At 41.2% G+C, this 25334-nt stretch overlaps 1 protein-coding gene across 7 annotated transcripts in view; it reads right to left on the minus strand.

The window, feature by feature from the left end:
• CEP43 (centrosomal protein 43) overlaps positions 1-25334 on the minus strand; it is a 2274574-nt gene that overhangs the window by 1291418 nt on the left and 957822 nt on the right. For all 7 annotated transcript variants that reach the window (XM_044069398.1, XM_044069434.1, XM_044069407.1 and 4 more), the window contains exon 7: positions 18748-18804. In XM_044069398.1, the coding sequence (XP_043925333.1) occupies positions 18748-18804 (57 nt within the window). The remainder of the gene's footprint in view (positions 1-18747; positions 18805-25334) is intronic.

The following is a 25334-nucleotide window of genomic DNA, read 5'->3' on the forward strand; positions in this document are numbered from 1 at the left end:
CTTGCTCCTTTCCTTCTCTTTTTTGTCTCTTTCCTCATTTTTCTCTAGTCCCTTTAGCTTAGTCCTCTCTCTCTCTTTTAGAAGAAGAGGAAGGTGAAGGGGTAGCCTCTGTCTGTGCTGAAAGGAACCTCTTCTCTTTTGGTTTGGCAGGATCTTGCACTAAAAGCTGCAAAGGATTGGCATTCTATGTCAAGGTGCATGGCACTGAGACAATATACACACATTTGGAGTGTGGGTTTTGTGGTGGAAGTTTGTCTGTACATCATCTTTATGCCCTACGCTGTGAGCGGGGAGCATACGTATGACATACAACATCCCTTTGGTATACTGGCTGGACGTCGGACTGCTCTTAGCAAGGGATCTCTAGTGTAATGAATACTCTTAACAGTGATCTATAAGCATCACCAGCCTTATCTGCAAAGCACTGTAATGTATCATTGTAGAACTTATTAACAAGGGCATAATCAGTCTACAAGACTTGGACCCAAGCCAGTTTGGGTTAGTTAAAGGCAGATCCTGTCTCTTGAATCTGGTGAGCTTCTTTGAGCATATCACTGATGCATTACATTCGGGCAAATCAGTTCACAGTGCACAGCTCAACCTGGCCAAGGTCTTTCCTACAATCCCACATTCTGGCAATAGGGATAATCTGATCAAACTAAACTTGAATGCCTATGTTACTCACTGGACAGCAAACTGGCTAACTGACAGAACCCTATCTACAAGTGTGGGAAGAAAGCTCTCCGAGTAGGTTAGATACCAGTGGTTTCCCCTTGGGATTGGTCCTAAGATCACTTCTCTTTGGCACTTACTTCTCTGATGTCATGGCTGACATTAAGAGCTTGTGGCTGGTCAGGTTTGCATATGATTCCAAATCTGGAGCCGTCATTAACCCCCATCTGGCATCCACATTCTTCAGCTGGGACTAACATACGCTAATAAATGCTGTCTGGACTACAACCTAAAACTAAATGCTAATACAGCACTGTCTTCTTTGGTAAAACTGGGCACCCATGAACCTGTCACATAGGTGACACCCCTTTGAAAGTTAACTCAGCCATTAGGAACCTAGGCATTTTCATTGACAATGAAATATCCTTTAATCACCATGCATCCTATGTTGTTAGGAAATCTTTTTTCCTAGCCAAACTAATCATTCAGTGTATTTCTTCCAGATCTAAGAAAGTTATCTCTCTCTACTACCCCCTCATCAAGCCCACAACAGAGTAAAATGGCCCCTCTGGTTGCAACCTAAGTATTCAACCCAGCTGCCTTAAACATTCTCTCTCTCTTTTTTCTGCTTCCTACAGACTCAAGAGGTAACATCTGCTAGCCTACAGAGTTTTGAAGGATCCAGTGGCATGTGACCTCCTGCAGAATTGCAAAAAATACAATTGTGTAAGATCTTACCATAATGGTAGATGTTCTTCTCTTCACCGTTGCAGTATACTTTACAATAGGGATCTCCTGTCAAGGACCGCCCAACATCCAGACAGTATACCAAAGCCTTTAGATTGCTTTAAGGTACGCTACACGTCACGCATATGTCTTGGTCTTATCCAAATAAAAACCGAGTTGTCTATGTATATCCAGAGTACGCAGCATCTTCTCATATGCATATAGCATAGGGCATAAATGTGACATCCAGATGCACCATCCTCAGAACTGACAGCCCCAGTAGGATCACCAGTCCAAGTAAAAAAAGAAGCAACCTTACATTCAGTAGAAAAAAGAACCAGTGAGAGGAGGAAGAGAGGGAGTGAATACTGCAACAGTGAAGAGAAGGACATCTACTGTTATGGTAAGATCTTATACAACCATACTAAGTACTTGCATTTCATTGTTTCAGTATTCTTTGCAATAGGGAGACTGCATAAGCTCAGAAAGAAGAGAGGGAGGAGGAAGGACCAGCTGAGCACTCTAGGAAGCCATGAAGAATGGCTCTAGCAAAACCAGCTCTAGCTCTGAGACTCTATTCATCTTGTATTGCTTGGTAAAAGTATGCACAGAAGTCCAGGTGGCTGCCTCAAGAATAGGGTTAGTACCCAAACCCTTAAAAAAGCAACAAAAGCCGCAACCCTAGTACAATGAGCCTTAACAAAAGAAGAAAGACTCTTGCCATTGAAGGCATAACAAAAAGAAATGGCTTTAGAAATCCAAGAAGAAATAGTTTTCTTGGAAACAATCAATCCTAAGGTTCTGGTATGAAAGGAACAAAGAGCTTATCAAATTTATGAAAAGTCTTAGTCTTATCCAAATAAAAACTGAGTTGTCTATGCATATCCAGAGTATGCAGCACCTTCTCACTAGCAGATTGCAGAGAAGGGAAAACAGTGGGTAAATAAAGACCGACTGAGACAGCTCATTCACCACTTTAGGCAAATGTGAAGAAAATGAAAACACTGTCATCTGCGTTAGCATGTCTGGCAGGAGATTTGTGTATATTCTTAGATTAACTTGTATTGTATGCCAGCATGTTTAATTTTGCAAATGTAAATAAGTTTTTAAAACTGTTGAGCATCTCCCTGTTTATACAAAATGCTTACAGAATCAGTCAGTGTTTTGATACATTTCTAATTGCACATGTTTGTAAGGGAGATTCTAAAGTACAAACTGCTTGTGGAAAAATCAGCTGAAGAATGGGTGATGTCATTAGAATGTTTCTGGTTGCTATGTGATTATTTGAACAGCTGAGTGACAGGAAAAATAACTTTTTCAAACAGTTGACTGTTATTTTTAAGACAAGATAGTTGAGACTGTTAAGCTGAGCAGTTAGTTAAGAACAGCAGTTAGTGAAGAGTTCCAGTCAGTGGATACTCAAGAGAAAGGACTCACCAGAACTGTTAAGCCCATCTTTGCCTTTCTTTTATGTTTTAGATTTGATCAGGGATAGTATTCTCTAGTTAAATTAGGAAAGTTCAGTAATTTAGATAGAGTTTTTATAAGATGATGGACTTCTATCTAGCAGTTTAATTTTAGATTTCTGGTGATTGAATTCCAGTGTGTATTGAAAGTTATCGATTTACATTCTTGTAATCATGTTACTTATTATTAAATGTTTTTCATTACATTGTGACTGGACAGTCTGTGTATTCTTTAGAGATTACAGAGTGCTTATACCTGTTTGATACTCCCCCAAGTCACCTTGAATGCCTGGCTGCTTCTGGTCACAGCTAGCATTTATTTTGATACTTAATTTTTAATAACTGATCACCCTTTGAAGGATGTGTAAACCTGTCTGACTCTGGTGATAGCGTTTACCATTTGTATGAGGGAGGGGACACAGCTAGAAATCTGTGTCAGGCTTCCCATAAGTGTTTGAGTCATGAGATTTAAATTTATTTTGAGTGTGAGTGAGTGAGAGATCTTAACTGAAACAGATTGCTCTGAAATGTACGATAAGGGAATACATTTGGGGTGAACAGAGTGCAATCCCAAGAAAATACAGCATGCACTTTTGTGCTCTTAAGGGAAAGTGTGGAATTTTATTCTTCTGTGCTCTGGTGTTTTCCATTATGCTCCCAAACTAGAGGCAGTAATGAGGATTGAGGCCCCTTAATTACTGACCCGGGTTTTACATGGGAAACATCACATTAATTGGTGGCAGTTTGATGAGATATTACCAGTCATCACATTTTAATTGTTGGCAGCTTAGTGAGATTTTGAATTGGATTCCAGTAGCCTGTGAGTTGTTATCATTAAGGTGTGCACTCTTGACAGCCACAAAAAGACATTCAGAATTCCAATCCACCACAGTTTTACTTTTTTTTTTTTTTTTTTTAGTTAGACAGCAGGCAAGGAGCATAAGATTTTAGAAAGGTGACAAAAGATTCAGTTGGCTAAGGAGTGTAAAGCCAGAGGACTAGTGCATGTCAGCCTAACCAAGGAAGCAATGATTTCAGCCTTAGTTGCAGCCACAGCTCAGACCAGCCATTCGGAGGATATCCAGTTTGATGTTAGTGATATGCAGCCTGCTGGGACAGGACAGTCCACCTTTTCTTCAGAGGATCTGAGGATCCATCTGGAGTTAGAGAGACTGTGCCTGGAAGCTGAACGACTGGAGGTTGAGGAAAGGGAGAATCAGCGCTGATGTGAACTGGAGCCTAAAGAGAAACTGCACCAATACAAACTGGAGACAAAACGTCTGGAGACCGAAGACAGACTGAGGCATTTAGAAGCTGAGGACGAGAGACAGCTCTGGCATGAAGTGGAGCTTCTTAGCCTTCGAGAAGGTCATGGAGGTAATGGGGAAGGGAATAACCAGACCCCAGAAGCTGAAAAGGTCAGTAAACTTTTTCCTTGGTACAGGGATGGAGATGACTGATAAAAATATGTAGACAATATGATGTTGACCGTGAGCTCTAGGTTCAATTCCTGACTTCCCTTACCCCATGGTAAAGTTGTTCAGGCTGCAGCAAAGTTAAATTATGTAGATTGCTTGAATTATGACAAAGTGAAATGTTGCTTGGCTGACTGATTCAAACTTAAACCTGAGGTATATAGAAAAAGGTTTCATGAACATAGACTCAAGGCAGAGGAAAGTGTATGTGATTATACTGCTGACTTAAGTACTTACTTTCACAAATGGGTGAGTGGGTGTTAGGTCACCACTTCTGAGGGACTGGCAGACCTTTAGGTGAGGGAACAAACCCTCAGTACGTTGCCTGATGACATGAGAGTCTGGTTATCAAACCATGACTGTAACTTTGTAGAGGAGTTGGGGAGAAAAGGGGATCTCTACTTGGCAAGCAGAGCACTACTGCAGAAAAAAGGGATAACTAGTACTGTGCATGGACATAACAGAACCCATGAGGGCAGTCTAAACCACTCCAACAGAGTACACCAATAATGGGGGAAACTACTAATCCAAGTGCATGGTTAGGGGTTAGATATTTCAAGTGTAAACAGACGGGACACATAGCAGCCAAATGTCCATCAAGGCAGCAGGAGAAACAGAAGGTGAGAGAGCCAGAAAGTGGGGATGACAAACTGCCAGTGGTAAGTTGTTTAGAAACAACCAGGTGCCAAATTATCACCAAAACTTATACCCTGCTTAGTACATGGTAAACAGGTAACTGCTAAGGGGGACACAGCTTCTGATATAACCACTGTGAGACATGGAGTGGTTAGAAAAGAGCAGTACTTGCTTGGGCAGTCCACTCCAGTCAGAGTGTTAGGAGGGACACTGTTCTAAATACCTTTGGCTAGGGTTCATCTTGACTGGGAGGGTGGAAGAGGAAGCAAGCAAGTAGACGTGTTTGAGGATATTCCTGCAGATGTCCTGGTAGGGAATGACTTTGATAAAATACCTTGTGTACATGCAGTGACACACAGTCAGGCTTGGAGAAAGGCATGTAAGACTGGTAGTCTGGGAGAGACCAGAAAGATCTCATACCTGAAGCCAGGACTGGCATGGTAGCCATTTTTGAGAAGGTGCTATCTGGTAGCAGTAAGTCTGAATGTGAGCCACAGCTGCTTGTGAGTACTGATGTTCCCTTGGACATTGTGACTACAAGGACGGAGGCGAGTGGTGGTACCCAGAGTAATATCAAAGCGCAACTGTTGGAAGTGACTAGGTTTCCTGCAGATGGCGAGCTGGAAAAGGTCATGAAGGTAGAGGTCAGGCAGGCTCAACCTATAGATCCTATGTTACAAAGCTTGATGGAGACGGCTAAGGAAGTGCCTGAGGCTGAAGGAAGAGGGAAGTCTGTATACAGGAACAAAAGATTGATGTATAGAAAGTGGACTCCTTCAGGTGGGATAGAAGGTGAAGTAATAAGGCAGTTGGTAATGCCTAGAACCTAACATCTGCTACGTTTAGCCATAGAACACTACATTCTTTTCTCAGGTCATATGGGCATAAGACGTACTAAGAGATATATTATGCAACATTTCTATTGGCTCAGGATTGAGAGGGATGTGGTAGAATATTGAAGGACTTGTGAACACTGCCAAAACGTTGGTAAAGCAGGGGACAAGGCTAAGTCTCCATTAATGCCTTTGCCTGTTTTTGAAGAGCCATTTCAGATAGTGGGCCCTGGATATTATAGGACCCCTGAGTACTCCAAATTCTACAGGAAAGAAATACATCTTGGTGGTAGTAGACTACGCTACCAGATATCCAGAGGTGGTGGCTCTGTTGTCTATTGATGCAGAGAAAGTGGTAAATGCTTTGCTAGACATCTTCAGCAGAGTAGGTTTTCCAGGGGAAAGACTGACTGACTGAGATGCCAACTTCATGTCAGACCTGCTGACTTGTCTGTGGAAGCGTTGTGGGATGAAAAATCTAAAGGCCACCCCCTACCATCCCCAGACTAATGGTCTTGTTGAGAGGTTAAACTCTACATCGAAGACTGTGCTACGGGCATTTGCAAACCAACATGTTAGGGAGGTCTTGGATAGATTAAGTAGGGCAGGATTAACCATTAAACCCAATAAGTGTCAAGTGGGTATGGCAGAGGTCACTTACTTAGGACATAGAGTGGGAAGTGGTAAAAGTAGACCAGAACCTGTCAAGGTGGAAACTATTCAAGAGTGGCCAGTTCCTGTTACTAAGAAGCAAGTGACAGTATTTCTAGGGACAGTGGGGAACTACAGGAAATTTGTGCCCAATTACAGTACCATAGCTGCACCTCTTAATGACCTAACTAGGAAGAAAAAAAAAAACGGTCAAGGTAGTGCAGACCATAGATTGTGAACAGGCATTCCATAAACTTTGAGAGCTTTTGGGAGGACCCCCTGTGTTAGCCAGCCCAGATTACAATAAAGAACATATTGTACAGGTAGGTGCTTCAAAGTATGGGGTGGGGGCTGTACTCATCCAAGTTTCCACAGAAGGAGAAGAGAACCCAGTGGTATATCTGAGCTGTAGACTCCAACCTAGGGAAAAGTGTTATGCAACCATGGAGAGAAAGTGTTTGGCCAGAGTGTGGTCATTGCAAAAGCTGCAGCCTTACCTTTATGGGAGAAGATTCATGTACTCACAGAGCACATCCCTTTAACATGGCTTAATAGGGTCAATAACCACAATGCTAAGTTACTTGAGGTGGAGTCTAGGCTGGCAAGCATATATGACCACACAACATTGCAGTGGGGTTAATAATGCCAATGCAAATGGATTGTACAGGAGAGGAGTGAGTTAATATTCCCAGGTAGACCCATTTTTCTCAAGGGTAAGTTTCAAGGGTCATTTGAAAATCATGTTTGTGTGACAAGGGGGGAAATGTGAAGAAAATAAAAACACTGTCATCTGTGTTAGCATGTCTGGCAGGAGATTTGTGTATATTCTTAGATTAACTTGTATTGTATGCCAGCATGTCTAATTGTGAAAATGTAAATAAGTTTTTAAAAATGTTGAGTATCTCCCTGTTTACAGAAAATGTTTATAAAGAGCCTGTTAGAGTTTTGATGCATTTCTAATTTCATGTGCTTGTGAGGGAGATTCTAAAGTACAAACTGTTTATGGAGAATCAGCTGAACAGTGGGTAATGTCAATAGAATGCTCCTGGTTTCTAGGTGATTATTTAAACAGCTGATTGAGAGGGAAAAGAACTTTTTCAAACAGCTGACTGTTATTTTTAAAGTAAGACAGTTGAGATTGTTAAGCTGAGCAGTTAGTTAAGAGCAGCAGTTAGTGAAGAGTTGCAGTCAGTAGATACCCAAGAAGAAGGACCTGCCAGAACTGTAAGCCTGCCGTTGCCTTGCTGTTATGTTAGATTAGATCAGGGACAGTATTCTCTAGTTAGATTAAGAAAGTTCAGTTACTGAGTTAGACTGTTTCTAAGATGATGGACTTCTATCCTACAGTTTCATTTTTTTTTTTTATTTTTGGTGATTGAATTAAGGTGTTTATTGAAAGTTATTGATTTACATTCTCATAATCCAACCCAACACTGAGCAATTCACACAGATAAGATAGAACCAAAGGAACATCCACAGAAAGTGGATCCGGGTTATGAAAATGTCATTGTTTGACCAGTCAAAGTCTATTTATCCTTACATAGATGGATACACCTCCACCTTTTGTCCTTTCATGTGCAGTGGGTGATCGGAACGTGTGAAAGGCATTATAGCCATGCACTGCCAGGGTGCTTTCCATAACTTTGAACAATGTTTCAGTAACTGCAAAGATGTCAGCATTCTCCATGATGAGGAGCATTTCCATGGAGTGTAGTTTCTTATTGAGACTCCTAGTAGTGAGTAATAATACATTTAGCTTATCCTGAGTACATTTTGCTATGTTGGAAGGTTTGTCTGTTCGGCTTTGCCCTAAATTAAAGGCACTATGGGGTGGATAATGTTTTGGACAATATCCAAAAGCCTAGTGGTGACAAGTAAAGACCATCCCTGGCAAAGCAGCATGGCCTGTCAATCATGTTCTCACAGGCTGATAAATACTGGACCAGTTTGGAAAGACAACAGCAGCTAAGCCAATTATTAAATTAAATCATTTTCTGTTAGTATTTTGGCATCATCCCTGGAGACGGTAGAATGCTGTTCAATGCTAGGCTCATACCTGCCTGTGACACACATTCTGAGAGCTCAATCACATCTCTCTTCACATAGTCCAAGGAGGTACATCTCAAGTCATTCACATCCAGATGTACTATGACGGAGTCATACTGGTACTTGTGGTTTAGTGAAATGAGTGCTTGCTTGCTTGACCTGGTGAAGCTTGGCCCCTGACAGGGAACTAACTGTATTCTTCTCCTTATCCAGCATGGTGAAAGGAACATCAGTGTGTCTCACAACGGAGTCTCCTATGACCAAAATATTGGAATGTGTAGTGTTACACCTTATGGGCTTGGTAGCTGAACCGCATTGAGAAGTGGTTTTATGTGTTGTGGTACAAGTTGTCTTATTTGTCTGAATATAGAATTTCTGAGTGGTCTTTGAGGTTTGGGCAAGTTACATGTAAACACCTCAGCATATGTGGGTCTTTATGTCTGATCCTTTGTAAGTGCATTGAGTGTTGTGTGTGTGTTGCTGAAAACTTGTTCAGCATAGTTTGTGTCTGTGAGTGTCTTACTTCCAGTGACATTATGTAACTACATCGTTCATATAATGTATTTGTCTGTTTCAGAATTAAGTGGCTGTCAGTGTACATGAGGCAATTGCTCCATTGCCTCAGCATGCCCATGTCTACCAAGCTAGATACAGAGTTAGTAGGGAAAGTGCCTATCCATAGTTGCAGGTCCCTAATATGTGCTTTACAATGGAAAAGAATGGGGGTGTCTATAACCAGATAATGGATGGGTGCTTACTTAGGGTGATACAGCTAACCTATCTGGCGATGCTGCCCAGTGCACAAAACATGTTGCTCTTTGACAGCAGCGATAGTTTTGAGTGCTGTAATAATGTAAACTAAAATTAACAAAATGCAGCGATGCTGCTCAATGCACAAACTAGTTATTCCCTTTAGTAGCGCAGGATGTTAGAAAATTTCAGAGGTAGTTTTTATAGAGAAAGTACGACTTCTAGTGACTATGTATATATAGGGCACCACTGAGTGAAGTAAACATGAGGTTCATATAGGAGCAGGAAAAAAAACTAACTTGGGTATCCCCACAGGCCAATCAGGTGAGCACACAATAAGCTTTGCACCAGTAATTCTCAGCTCAGAAAGGTGAAATCAGTCCTCTCTTGCCACAAGAGTGCAGACATTGACCCTCTTAATGCAAAATGACTGGTTTAGAGCCCAAGTGTTAGGGGACAACAAAAAATAGATGCCTGAAAGAACTGAAAACAGTAGATACAGTAGAGTACTACAACTGCAGAACAGCAGTCCTTACAGCAGTGGAAAATGCAATTTAAAACTCTAAGCAAGTGCAGCAAAACCAAAAAATAGCATATAAATCTTTGAGAATGCAATAAAAACAAGCAATGCAAGTGCAAAATAATGTTTAATTTCTTTTTTCAAGCCATTGATGGCTTCAGATGTAAGCAATCTCAAACTGGTGTTGTCATCAAAAATGAGCAGCTCTAGATAACTGAGCTAAGAATCGCACAAACATGAGGCATACATACAAGTTAAAAAAAGCAAATTCTAAACTAGGTATGCCCACAAGCCAGTCAGGTAAGCACACAATAATAAAAGCAATGAGCTCTTTCAGAAACTTTCCCTCAATGTGTTAGTGGGAGATGGGACAGATACATAATTCACCTTTAAGCAAGAAAAACCTAAGCAGAATATAAATGCACTGAAACGCAAACTGGAGCAGAGACAATTTTCTCACTATTGAACTTCTACTACAGTTTAAAGCACAAGACTATGCAGAAATTTATCAGTAACACTGTTTATGGAAAAATGCCGTAATAAATAACTAAGGCTCAAAATCTCACAGGAGTACACAGTTCTGCCATAACTGTGAATTAAACAGCAAGACTATGGGCCAAGCAGGGTCTAAACTGCAAGCCGACAGCTTTAACAAGTAATTCTACTTGTGGAATAGAAGTGAAGAATAAAGCAGAAACATAATATTGACTTAATTGTTAATAAAAATAGAAGACTAAGGTCCAACAGCAAACTTAAAAATGCAAATAGAGGGAGCACATCAGAAAAGTACAAAGTATTACCACCACAGAGGTCACTAAGTGCAACTCAAATATTTATGCAGAATTGAAATAATTAAAATAATTTAATTCTCTTCCCTTTTTTTTTTTAAAAAGCTACTAATTCACAGTTCCACACCTCTCCAAGTTTTAGGAAACAAAACACACTTGCCTGTTTTCTATGCCCCTATTTGAAGTAATCCCTATTGGTAATATCTATTTTCCCTACTCATGTGTTGGCTTGGTTCTTAGAATAATTTCTGCTATTTATATAACAGATGAGGCTGTTATCCTCCTTAAGAAAATGGATCCAAAATCCTAACCTCCTTATTTCTTGAACTCCTCCTGTTTCATCATGTCTTTCTCTGATTGGTAAACGTCTGCTCAAGTTATGGAAATATGCCTTACCTGTATAGCTCTAAATTAGCCCTTCAAATCAGGTAGCCCTAAACCATGTTATTCTATGCAGAGAAATAACTTATTTATTCCAACAATCATTACTTGTTCATTTTATGTTTATACCACTACCTGTTACCAAAGCACCAATGTACTTACCATAACGTTCCATATGTGTGTTGTCAATCTTGCTCTTTATTCTCACTGATGGGTTGGATTCAATCCATCTTGGCCATTTTACAAGCTCGAGGTCCTCAGCAAAGCTTGTGTGCCTCTTTACCCATAATACAACCTCCTAGTTACATCAGATCTTGTTTGCCCTTAGCAGATGGACAGAGAAAGCATATATATATATATATATATATATATATATATATATATATATATATATAGTTCCACTTTGAACCATCAACTGTTCATAACATCGAAATTCTAATCATTGAGACCAAAATATCGATGTTCAGAACATCGAAGGTTCAAAGTGGAAGTGCCAGGTAAGTAAAATTGTAAAATTTTGGGTGTGTATGCAGGGCAGCAAGGTGCCCTGCATGGTGTGTGTGTGTGCCATCTGAGTGTTGGCATTGCAGGTAGGGATAGTGCTAAACAGGAGATTTCCCTTATCCCACTGTAGTGCGATCTCGAAGTTGGACTATTAAAGTGGGGGGTGGAGGGTGCAGCCCCCCACATGGGGGGTGCAGGGGGTCAAAGCCCCACTACATAAAATAGTTTTTGTAAGATTTTTTTGTTTTTGTGTGGTTCATTTTGAACCTTCTATGCTCTGAACATGTTCTGGTCTCGATGATTAGAATTTCGATGTTCTAAACATTCGTTGGAATATTAAAGTGGGGGGGTAGGGGTGCAGGGTGACAAAGCCCCCCTACATAAAATAGTTTTTGTAAGTTTTTTTGTTTTTGTGTGGTTCATTTTGAACCTTCGATGTTCTGAATATCAATGTTCTGGTCTCGATGATTAGAATTTCGATGTTCTGAACATTCGATGGTTCAAAGTGGAACCTTACATGTATATATATATATATATATATATATATATATATATATATATATAAATAAAAGTATGTACATATATATGTATGTGTAAGTGTATATAACCTTCAAAAATACACAAAACAATGAATTCTGAGGCTATATGGCCCTGCAGAACCCAAGTTGTGCTACTAGGTCTCCCAGGAGTATAGGCAGGGGGTATGGAGTGGGTTGTGAGAATAAAGGGCGAGATGGACAACACACATGGAACATTATGATAAGTACAGAACTTCTTTATGTGATGTTGTCAATCTTGCCTTTATTCTCACTGATGGGAACAAGTCCCAATTAACCTGACTCTTGGGTGGTTCATGGGAGAATATTCCTCAAAACCATAGAACTGAAAGAGGGTCTACTCCTAGAAGACAAATCCACTTTGTAATGAGTGATAAAGGTATGAGGCTTTGCCCAAGTTGCTGCAGCACAGATGTTATCCAATGGTAATCTAGCTTGAAAAGCTGCAGAGGTGGCTACTGACCATGTGGAAGGAGCTTTAAAGGTACCTGGAAGTGATCCATTTTTTGAATTACAGATGTAATATGTACATAGTATGAGCCACTTAGATAAAGTAACTTTTGTGATTGGTTGACCTTTCCTAATTTCAGAGTAAGAGACAAAAAGTGGATCTGATTTTCTAAATTTGGAAGTTCTATGTAGGTAGAAACGTGACTGTCTGTGAACGTCTAGGAGATGCAGTGACTATTCTTTATTTTGGAAGCTAGGGAAGAAAACTGACAGCTCTATAGACTGGTTGAGGTTACTTTCCAACACAACCTTCAATAGAAAAGAGGAATTAGTGCGTAAAGAAACTCTGTCCTTATGAAAAATATGGTATGGGGGCTTGGTCGACAAAGCTTGTAATTCAGAAACTTGTCTGGCTGATGTAATAGCCACTAAAAAGAGTATTTTCCAGGAGAGGTATTTCAAGTCGCACACTGCGGATGGTTCAAAAGGGGGACAGATGATGTCAGACAAAATGAAACTGATATCCCAAGGGGGTGCTGGATTTTTATATGGTGGTCTTATCATAGTAGTCCCCTTCAAAAAGCTTTACAAAGTCTGTGTGACATGAATCCAGAACAATTTTCTCCTAGATGGAAACTGCTGCCAACCGAACTCTAATAGTGGCTGCAGCAGCTCCTTTGTTGAAAAAGTTTGCCAAAAATTCTACATAGAATGGATGGGCACAGAAAAAGGATCTATCTGATTACTGTTAGCCCATGTAACAAATCTCTGCCATTTACTCCTGTACAATTTTCATGTGGAGGTTTTATGAGAAGATAAGATGGGTTGGACTGGAGTGGAAAGGAGAGGAAACCTGGTGATCAGGGGAAGTGGACCAGCCAAGTTGTTTGAGACTGTCCAGATTGGGGTGAACCCATTCCTGACAGGTGTCTCAGAAGGTCTGGAACAGGGTCCAGAATCCATGGCTAGTCCCGAAAATGAGGCTGTAGAAAGCGGAACCAGACTTGATGAGGCCAATAGGGGGCAATCAGGATTATTGTTGTCTCCAACAATCTGGCTTTCTGCAAAAACTTAGGAATTAGAGGAATAGGGGGAACGGTATAAGGAAGTCCTGGAGGCCAATCATGAACAAGTGCATCCCTTGGCGACACACCCGTAAGAGGGATCAAGGCAAAATAGTTGCTGCATTTGGCATTGGTGGGCGATGCAAATAAATTGCAGTGAGGCTGGCCCCATTTTTGGAAGATCTCTTCTGTAACCTTCTGATTGAAGGGGCCACTCGTGTGGCCATAGTATGGCCCTGTTAGTTGTCTGCGATCACTTTGGATTTCCTTGGGATGTACACTGCTATCAGAAAGTGGTTGAAAGCCACTGCCCATTGCCAGACCTTCAGAGCTTCTCAATAAAGGGGGTAAGATCTGGTTCCCTCCTGTTTTATGTACCAGACTACAGCCATGTTGTCCCTCTGAATTGCAATCGTTCCTAGGGAGACTGTCTTGAAATGCTTGCACTGCCAAAAGCACCGCCCTCATCTCTAGGATGCTTATGTGCAAATGAGCCTCATGCTCCTGCCAGATGCCTTGGGCTGTCTTCCCCAAATAATGCCCCCCCCCCCAATCTGGGAAGCATCCGTGGTCACCGTGGCCTGGGTTTGGGGGGAATGAAGTGATGGCCGTGAGATACTAATGGGGAGTGAATCCACCACTGAAGGTCCTTCTTGCAGGCATTGCTTATCATGATTTTGTGTGGCACGAAGATCCAAGACTGACCATTGTGCGGAAAGTAACCACTAAAGTATTCTCATATGAAGACGAGCTAGGGGAATGAATATGATTGACGCAGCCATTTTTCTCAAGACCTGAAGAACCAGTTTAACAGAGGCTCATATCTTCCTGATTAACAATCATACATAATGGCAGAGATCATCTACTCTGTCTTGTGGGAGCCATGCAAGCAGTGTAGTCGTGTTTATCTCTGCTCCTACAAAGATTAAGCTTCGACATGGCTCTACAGCAGATTTTTCGTAATTTATGGTAATACCTAGGAGGGAACAAAGTTGCAGGGTGAAGTCCCTGTCTTGCAGCAGAAAAAGCCTGGTCAGGGAGGTAATAAGCCAGTCGTCCAAATATGGAAACACAAGGAATCTTCTGCACCTCAGGTGAGTCGCTATTACTACCACGCGCTTGGTAAACACTCTGAGGCTGTAGTAAGACCAAAGAGCAGAGCTCAGAACAGGAAGTGACTGGCTCCTAGCCAGAAGCGCAGGTACCTTCTGGATTGACTTTCCATTTTGATGTGGTAGCATGCATCCTGAAGGTCTATAGAGCACATCCCATTGTCTTTTTCTAGGAACAGAAGTATCAACTGCGGTGTCACCATCTGGAACTTGGTATTTTTTACAGACTTGTTTAGATTGCAGAGGTCCAAAATTGGTCTCCAAGTCCCCTGTTTTTGTTGGAAGTAAAAAGAATCTTGAGTAAGTTCCAGATCCTCTCTGGTCTGTGGAGACTTGCTGAATGACTCTTTTTCTTACTAACTTTTGGATTTCTAATGTTGGTTGTTGCTTCTGACTGGGTGGAATGTCTGGACATGACTTGTTTTCGGGAGAAGGGAAGGAGAAGAAGGAAATGATATATTCTCTGGATATTATGTCCTGCACCTATTTGTCATTTGTTATCTTTTGCCAGGTTTTGAGGTGCATACACAAGACTCCCAACTGCCTCCAGAGCTGAGCAACCAGGCACTCCTTCAGGAGCGCTGAAAAGGTCTGCCAAAGAGACTCTCTGCAGCCCTGATTCGGCAGGTCTCCCCTGCCACGGGGAGGGTGGCATGTTCCATTATTGTTCTCTCCAATGCCTATAGGAGAACTTTCACCTTGTGTGTCCTGGCAAGACCTTTGTGACTTTCTGAACCCCATTTTACCACTACCTCTCTGACCTTTAGGGAAGGGTCTAAGAAGGTGTGGAAAAACATACTCCAATGGCAGATAAGGTCTTGCCTTCCTGTTCACACCTGGTAAGCGTCTCTTTAAACCTGAGACTGAAAAGAGAGGAGCCATCAAAAGGGGCATTAACAAAGAAAGAGTCTGCAAAATCGCAAAGGCGCATCCAGGCCTGCCTCCTGAGAGATATACCTGAACCCGCTACCCTACTCATTCCATCTGCTGCATAGGATATGAGCCTCATGGACCCTTCTGCTTCATCCAGGTCAGTGTCAGATGTGATGGACTCCTTCATGAGTCAAGATGCTTCCTCTTGCATGTCCTCTTTCAAGGGAACTCCTCAGTGGTATATTCTGGGGAGGTTTCAGAAGAGGTGGGAGTCCCCTGTTGGACATCCTGAGGCCTAGGGTCTCTGTGGACCTGTGGAGAGGGTAGGTGAGAAGACAAAGACACCTGGACTGAAATGGGAGGAAGATCTTAAGGAGACTGTGTCTCAGACAGAGAGGTAGTCAGAACCCTCCTCATAACTTCAAAGGCAGTCTGCCCTTGCTCCGAAGAACTCCCAGGACCCAACAAACAAGTAGTCAGAGTGATGAAGCCCCAGAGCAGAAGATAGATGCTACGAAGCTGAGGAAGGAACTGAACTCACCTGTGCCAAGGCCCCCAGAGGCAGGGTCAGATATGGTGAGAACCGAACCGGCTCCACGGACCCGATGGGAGAGTGTCGGCTCCCAGATGTCTCCTGCTCCGATTGGGCAGAAACACCTGGTGCAGATACCAGATCTGAGGAAACTATGGGACCCAGACCACATACAGACACAAACTGGTTGTCAGAATCTTCCGGCTCCAAAACCAAAGGATGGACTGGAGGAGGAACAAACGCCGAGGAGGAAGACATAGTCTGATCAAACTTCTTTAGACTCAGATCTAACAATAGTTTGGCCAAGGTCAGTGTCTTTAAAAGTCTCTCCACCAGCCTATCCACATCTTCATCGGACAGATTCCTGGTAGATCAGTTAGAAAAGGTGATGGGAGCTGACAGTGTTCTGGTTCCAGGGAAGGCGATCGAGTCCTGTAAATAAACTCAGAGGGTAAGGTTGACTTTGGAATCGAGGGATCCTGTTGCTCCGAAGAAGCCTTGGATCAGACTTTAGTTGTCTGCTCTGATATTTTCTTTGGAGCTGACAGTTTGGGAGCCTTCTGCTTAGGCTCCAAAGAGGAACTAGGCTCTGAAAAAGCTTGTTTTTGTGGTTTATCCACTTGGCTGAGGAAAACGAATCTGGCGATATAACCTCAGAAAATGGGGTCTTAATCAGACCTTTTACAATAAGTTTATTCTTTTGCTCCATCAATGCCCTCTGATTAAATCTGTGTCAGACGGAGCACAATTCTTGTAAATGAAGTAGCCCCAAGCAATACACTCACAGGGTGTACAAGTCGCTAAGGGGCATCTTTTTCCCACGTTTCTTGCATTTCTTGAAGCCGAGAGGTTTCCCTTCCTGCTTTTGAGACATATTTGACAACTGTAGAAGAACAGGAGAAAACAGAAACAGGCCACATGCACACAGAAGCACTCTACACAGTCCTCTAACTTAAATGGACTGAAAAAAGTTGACAGGAATAAGAGTTCAACAGAAAGATGCACTGAGATAAAAAGCAAGGGAAACATCCTCTAATGGACATTAGACATCTTCTAACTTAAACAGACACTAACAATTATGATAAAGGGAGAAAGAGACTCACAAACATTCATTAGGGTAAATATATAATAAAAAGAAGAGTTTTTAAAAGTATGGAAAGTAAGAAAACTACAGAAGAAGGAATATAATATGAAAAACACTTAGCCCAAAGCTACTAAACAACCTCTTTGCTGTGTGGCAAACAAGATCAGGGGTAACTGGGGGTTTGCATTATGGCTAAAAAGAGGCCCACAAGCTTAGTTAAAGACCTCGAGCTTGCAAAATGGCCGGCACGGAGCCGATGGATCGGATCAGACCCGTCGATGAGAATAAAGGCAAGAGTAACAACATCACATCTGAAATTTCTGTCAAAAAGTGACATCATCAAGTAAACATACTTTAACAATGTAAATATTTACTTAGTTCTTTATTTGAGTCAAAACAATCTGGTACAAGGCATACAATTCTTTTAAAAGAAAAGAAGTAGATTTGCCACTTGCTCAATTCCTGCATCAAAGTAAAAGATGAATTGCTTCTTGCTTTTCTATTGCAACCTAACAAAAATCAGGGGATTATAAACCATAATTTTGTGCCACTGAAATTCTCTAAGGAAAGCTATCTGTGTATTTTACTGCTTTAGACAGTTTTATTTAAAGGCTAGCTGAAGTTCAGTAGTAAAGCAAAACTTGCAAAGGTCTAGCTGAAGAAGGACCAAAGATGACTGCTAGCTTTCTAGAAGAAATAACTATCATATTGTGTAATGTGGCTTAGATTGAAACTGTAAGTATGTTTCAGTGTCATGCACACACTAACCTTAACCAATTAAAGGTGAGTCCATCATTCAACCTTGCACCAAGAGACCTCTACACTCCACTGACAAACCATTACCCTCCACAACTACACCTAACAATGCAGGATACTCCCTTTATTCACTCTGCATTGCTAATAGCTTGAATATCATCCCCACTCCACTTAAGAGTCTGCAATTTGTATGATTTTAAATGCCAACTGACGAAATACCTGACAGATAAATGGCTCTACTGCGCAACATTTAATGTACTATTAGCAAAACTATACCTTTGTTTATTATCTCATCTCCTTTATCTTCATTGTTCCTCCTCCCCTCAGTCCTTTTTCTTTTTAGCTGCTCTCTATCTTAAATATTCATATACAACCCATACAACTTATTTTTTATAGAAACAGCTTGTAAATGATGCAACTGATGTGAAGGATGTCTGAATAATGGAACTGTTGCTTACGAATGAAACTGATGAAACAAAGCAAATGATGTCCATGTCTGTTATAATGGAGCTTTTCTCCTCAAGCTTCGGCTGAAAAAAGGCACTGCTCAAACAGACTTTCCTGATGTACAAATGCCAATAAATAAATGCATACATACATACATACATAAAGCTGCTGGGTGTTCACAGTGATTGTAAAATAAAATAGGGGGCATCAACTTTCAGGCAAGAAATTGTCAGTTTATCCTAAGCTGATTTTGGATTGCTGCATTATACTTGGTTTCAGGTGACTAAACATTTTACATGATGTTTTACAAAGAACAAAACATGAATGCCTAGTAGTTATGAACATTCATTTGATGAACTTTATGACAACAACAAAAGAGACCAGTCTTATTCAGTTACTAAATGCCAGAAACAGTAACACTCACCTTATCAAGCATGTCAAACAGTTTCTTCACTTCGGTTATTTGTTTGGACGACAATTCCTAAAGGGGGAGGGGATGGAATTAAAAAAAAAACAATTAGTAATACATACATGTGGTACCATAAAATTGCCAATATAATGTCTTGTGTATTTCATTCTGAACTATTCAAAGGAAATCTATGTGGACAGATTAAACGTTCATATTTAAACATATTACTCAGAAAAGAATGAAAAGCACAGGCCTGAAAAAAAGAACAAAAAATCTAATGTCAATATCAGAAGACCTCCACAATGAGGCTGCCTTCTGATAAACACAAAGAAAAGGTACATCTGCAGATCATAATCAAACTTACTGGACAACTTAAAACTTTATACACCTGTTCTTGCTCTACATATAAAAAGTAACGGAAATTCTTTCCCTCCTTTCAATTGCCACTGTCCAACAATTTCCACACAAGATTAAGGATGTGAAATTGGTTTCCTGGTAAAATATTACCTCATACCTGCAGCCATATAAATTTGAAAAGCAAGTATGCATTTCCTGTTAAGGGTGAACATTTTTTCTTTATTTTCTACATTCAACTCCCACTCTGTAATATCCAAATCTGCAACAACATTGCCAAGCTTCCTTTCATGTGTCAATTGTACCCACCAAGTGTACATGAAGAAATACAAACTCAAATAAATGTAACCCAAGCATTATAACTATACCAGTGATTGTAGGTAATGGCTGGAAAGGTTTCCACAATCAGTTCACCAACCTGATTAATAACATAAATAAAAATTAGTGTTTCTTTTTCAAATTATTTTATCACTTTGCTTTATAGAAAATGAACTATGAAATGACATGGGGATGAAAAGAAAGGACGCATCATAACTGTTCACCAAAACAATTTGCAGGCATTAGCAGCCCATGTGATAACAGCAATGACAGAAAAATAATTACAGTAATGAAAAATAACATGCTGTTACCTTATCAGCTCTACTATGGGAGTGCCTCCTTGATGGGTCCTATGAATGGGTTCCGGCCACAAATAAAAATTTCACACAGTGTTCTCCCCCACCAAAAATTCAAAAGATTTCAGATGGACACGTAGCCACATCAATGAATGCAGTGATGGAATGTGTCCACTACATAGCATCCGTCAAGTTACCCCCATCAATCTTCCTGGAAATCAGGTTCAGTATTAACACTGCTAACAAGAGATGCAGCAGTATACACCTGCCCAAAACAGATGAACTGAAATGTAAGACTATACCTTTTTTATATCCAGCAATGATGACCTTTCCTTCATGGGTCCTATGGTTGAGCTGTTCTGCTTGGCTAGAAGCAGCTGATAGACCATACCACATCTGAGTTCAGAAGATTCAGTTCCTGGAAACAATCCAAACAGGAGAGGACATTTTTCCAGAGTCACCATCAAGTCAATAAACCCTGAAGAGGAGGATGACAGATTGATTTTCATGGTGGCAATGGATGCAATAATATCCAGTAAGGCAAGCAATAGAGGCATCCTCTCAAAAAGAGGCAAGCTACAACAGCAATAATGGTCAGCAGATGGAATCATCCAATGATAAAATAGAGACAGCTGTCAATTTTGGTACAGTCAATTTAGCAAATGTGATCCTTTCCCTTCCTAAAGCCAGGGAGATGGGTCATCAGTCCAGTCAACTAATCCAGCACATCTATTTCAAGGACCTCCTGAGCTGGTAGTGCTATCCCATGGAATGAGGGGGCTCCCTTTCTCCTCCCAGTTTCTCTCACCATGGAGGAAGAATGGACTGCTTCACGGAGAAAGTCAAAACTACTTTCCAGTGAAAAATAATACTGAGATGTAGATGCAACCCTAAAAAAGTTGATTGAGGCATTCACATCGGGTCTACATTGAGTCATCAAAGTTTCAAAACTTTGAAACTGATATGGTCGGCAACATATCATTGAAGTTTTGAAACATCGAACATTTTAACGGAAATCTCCATCAGGGAAGATTTCCCTTTACTGCACTGTAGTGCGATCTCAGAGTTGGTATATTTAAGTAGCGGGGGGTGCAGGGGCTTTCCCCCCTGCTTGAAACATTTAGGTAAGAACAGAATTGAGGAAAAAATTCTGTTCTAGCTCTGGTTGGAGGGGACAGTTCCTTTGAGAATATTATGCCCCCCCATTCGGAGAACTTGAATTATATATTCAGCAGACTTGATTGTCATTTTACCCATTGTCTCACCTAGGCACAGTGGGAAGACTATCCACGAACAATCTTGGGGGGAAAAAAGCCTTCAAGGAAACAGGCATCAGAAACAAACGAGCAAACAAAAAAACTTGATTAAGGTGAGTCAGGGTACTACAATAAAATGTTTCACTTTTAAGCATCAGTGAAGTCTTCAAAGCATCTCCAAGCCAACTGCAGATTTACAGCAACAATTTCTTGTGCCAGGCACAGCCAAGATCATGGCCAAAAAGGGGGCCCTAGGCAGAATAATGGATCAATTCCCCAACCCCTCACCACACACACACACACACACACACACACACACACACACACACACACACACACACACGCGCACGCACGCACACGCACACACACAGCAGCACCCCTCCCTGGCAGCCATTCCAGTGTCCCATTACTTGGCTATTTCTCCCCAGTTACCAGAAACACTGTTCAACTTGTCAGTGTACATACTATTTTCTTCTTCAGTTTTACAACAATTTCAGATATTTGGATTTAATTTAAAACTTTTATTTCAAATTGTATAGCACAAATTCTGAAAGACTTTGCTAAATAAAGCAATGCAGTCTCATAATGAAAACAGACTTAGTATTAGCAGTACTCCTCTCTACCCTTGGAACTCGCATTCACTGAAACAGCATTGAAACCCACATACAAAGAAAATGCATCTGACCAGTGATGGATTACTTTTACCTTTGGTCTGTTTTTAAACCACAGGCCCCTTGCACACATTTTTTGCATGTGTTCTTTGATTCACATTCCTGACTGCATTAAAATTATATTCCTTGTGTAACACAGCACCACTTGTTAGTATGCGTTATAATTTGCAGTTTTCAACATTTTTTGGCAAGCAATGAAAAACACTGAATGAACCAATACTGACAAAACTGTCCATTTCAGAAAATTTCAACCATACAATGCCATTCAAAACTTCTGTCATTAGAATCCACCAATATCAGTCAATATGCACAATCTCTGCAGAAGTAAAAGTCATCTGAATAATTCCACATTAGAGAGATCTGTAACTAATGAAGAGGTTGTTGCTAGCAAACAACCTTATATTTTAGTGTTTCATCTACAAATTCAGTGCTTGCTGCCCTTGAAGAAAAATAAATTACCTATGTTACATAAAAAAAAAAAAAAACAAAAAAAACAAATTGGTAAGCTGATAATATTGCAATAGTGAATGGATGGCAAACCGACAACAGGTTCATAGTTACTAGGCATCTCATCCAATGGAGGACATATCAGGGCTGCAGATATTAACCTGCACAGTCTGAATAGGCAAATGGCTATCAGAAGAAAAAAGAAGTTAGGTACTCACCATAACGTTCCATGTGAGTTGTTCATCTTGCCTTCATTCTTACTGATGGGCTCGGAGCCGATCCTCAGCTCCGACTCGGCCAAATGCAAAATCTCAAGGTCTTCAACCAGCTCAAGGTCAACTCCCTATCCCATGATGCACCTTGATCTTCCCACATATCTTGTTTGCTGCCAACTGGCTACCTTTGACTATTAATATGCCACTCTAAGAACTGGATAAGAGACAATACCCATAAATAAGAGAGGTCTCGGACCTCAAGTAGACTGAATGGTGGTTGGAGGGTGGAACGTAAGAATGAAGGCGAGATGAACAACTCACATGGAACGTTATGGTGAGTACATAACATCTTTATGTGAAGTTGTTCTATCTCGCAGTTCATTCTTACTGATGGGTAGCATCCCAAGCACCATCTTTCTCGGATGGCTCATGGGAGAATGTTCTTCAGAACAGTGGAACCAAAGGAAGCCCTGTCCCTGAAGGCCTTGTCTACTTTGTAATGAGTGAAGGCCTTGACCAGGTGGCTGCTGCACAAATATATCTAATGGTAACTTAGCAGAGAAGGCTGATGAGGTAGATACAGCTCTAGTAGAGTGGGCCTTTATTTTTTGTTGTAATAGAGCATTCACTGAACTGTAAGTGAAAAATACAATCTGATAACCATCTCGACAAGGTGACTTTTGTCACTGGAGCACCTTTCTTTGATTCCAAAAAGGAGACAAAGAGTTGTTTTGTTTTCCTGAACTGCTTGGTCCTGTCCAAATAAAATCAGAGTTGCCTATGAACATCAAGTTTGTGCAGCATGAGTTCCATCTTATTTGTTTATTTAGGGAAGAAAACGGGCGATTCAATAGATTAGTTGAGATTTGTCTCTGAACAACCTTTGGGTAAAAATAATGGATTAGTTCTGAGTGAGACTGTCATTATGGAAAATCAGATAAGGAGGTTTGATGGTCAAGCCCTGTAACTCAGAAATCCTCTGAGCAGAAGTGATAGCTATTAGGAATATGGTCTTCTATGAGAAATATTTCAAATCACAGGATGAGGCTGGTTTGGAGGTAATATAATTCGGGGAAAGAACAAAATTTAGATTCCATGGCATGGCTGGAGTTTTGACGGGTGGTCTAAAATGAATAGTACCCTTGAGAAAAGCTTTAGAGTCGATGTGACATGACATTAGAACCTTGGACACCAAGATGAAAGTTCGAGATTGCTGATAATTGAACTCTAATGGTAGCTGCAACGGCTCCTTCACTGAAAAGTTTAGTCAGAAACTCCAGAATAGATGAAATTGAAGCTAGGTACAGATCAATATCATTCTGAGATGTTCATATAGAAAATCTCTTCCAATTGCTAAGATATAATTTTCTGGTAGATGACTTATGAGAGGATGTTAAAATATATTGGGCTTCGACTGAGAGGTTGTAAATCCTGGCCATGTTTAGATTGGAGCAGTCAAGCTGTCAGTATGAGGAAGTGAAGAGAAGGAAGAAGAGCACCTGATGAATGGGTCAGAAGATCTGGAACCAAGTCCTGTATCCAAGGCTCTTCCAATAGACGAGTGTGAAGGAAGGGAAAACAAATCTGACAAGGCCAGTAAGGGGCTATTAAGATTATGGTCCTTCCCAGAGTCTTTGGTTTCTGTAATACTTAGGGTATTAGAGGAAAAGGGGGAAAAGCATAAAGGAGACCCAAGAGCCAACTGTGCACAAGTGCATCCTCCCGGCAGGGGAATAGGGCAAAGTAGCTGCTGCATTTCGTGTTCATAAGGGTTGCAAAGAGATCACAGCAAGGCTGGCCCCACCTGTGGAAGTTGCTTTCCACTACTTGTTTCTTTAGGGACCACTTGTGAGGCAAAATAATTGCCCTGCTTAACTTGTCTGCTATCACATTGGATTTCCCTGGGATGTGCATTGCTATCAGAAAGCGCTGGGTGGAGGTTGCCCACTGCCTTACTCTCAGGGCCTCTCGACACAGGGGATAAGATTTGGTCCCTCCATGTTTGTTTATGTACCAGACCACTGACATATTGTTCGTCTGAATTACAAATCTTCCCAGAGGGGAGAGAGTCTTGAAAGGACTGCAACTCTAGGAATACTGCTCTCATCTCCAGGACATTTATATGCAGATGAGCCTCTGGCTTCTTCCATGTGCCTTGGGCTGTTCTTCCCTGATAATGCCACCCCCCACCCTATCAAGGAAGCGTCCGTGGGCACCATGGCTATAGGAGTGGGTAGAACAAATTGATGGCCTAGAGTTACTTGTGATGTCAGCCACCACTGAAGGTCCTTCTTGCACGTCTTTGTTATTATGATTTTGTGTGACATTGGAAGTTCCTGAAAGGACCATTGAGAGAACAGGAGCCACTGTAGTACTTGCATGTGCATCCGACCCAGAGGAATATGATCGCTGCCACTATTGTTCCTAGCAATTTGAGTACCATTGAGACTGGGACTTTTGTCTTTGGAAGCAGGTCTAGGATTTGTTATTGTAAAAGACAAGTTCTTTCTGGAGGAAGGTTTAATGTCATTATGATTGTATTTAGTTCTGCTCCTATACAAACGGTCTGTTATGATGGCAATAAGGCAGATTTTTCTGAGTTTATGGTAATCCCCAATTGATTACATGTATGAGTGGATGCCTGATGGTGGCAGTGAGGAGCCAGTCATCTAGATATGGAAACACCTGGAATCCCAAACATCTCAGGTGAGCCGTGACTACTGCCATACATTTGGTGAACACTCTGGGGACTGCAGCGAGACCAAAGAGCACAGCGTGAAAATGGTAATGACTGGCTCCCAGACGGAAGTGTAGATGATCCCTTGATGGCCTGCCCATTTTTATGTGGTAGTACGCATCCTGGAGATCTATCGAGCACATCCAATTGTCTTTCACCAGAAAGGAGAGTATTGACTGTAGCGTGACCATCCGGAACTTTGTCTTTTTTACAGACTTGTTTAGTCTGCTGAGGTCTAGAATAGGTCTCCTGTCCCCTGTTTTCTTAGGAACTAAAAAGAACCTTGAGCAAGTTCCAAATTCACTCTG

The sequence above is a fragment of the Protopterus annectens genome, chromosome 1.part0 (assembly GCF_019279795.1).
Source record: "Protopterus annectens isolate FY-2018-M chromosome 1.part0, PAN1.0, whole genome shotgun sequence".
In the NCBI taxonomy this organism is placed as follows: Eukaryota; Metazoa; Chordata; order Ceratodontiformes; family Protopteridae; genus Protopterus; species Protopterus annectens.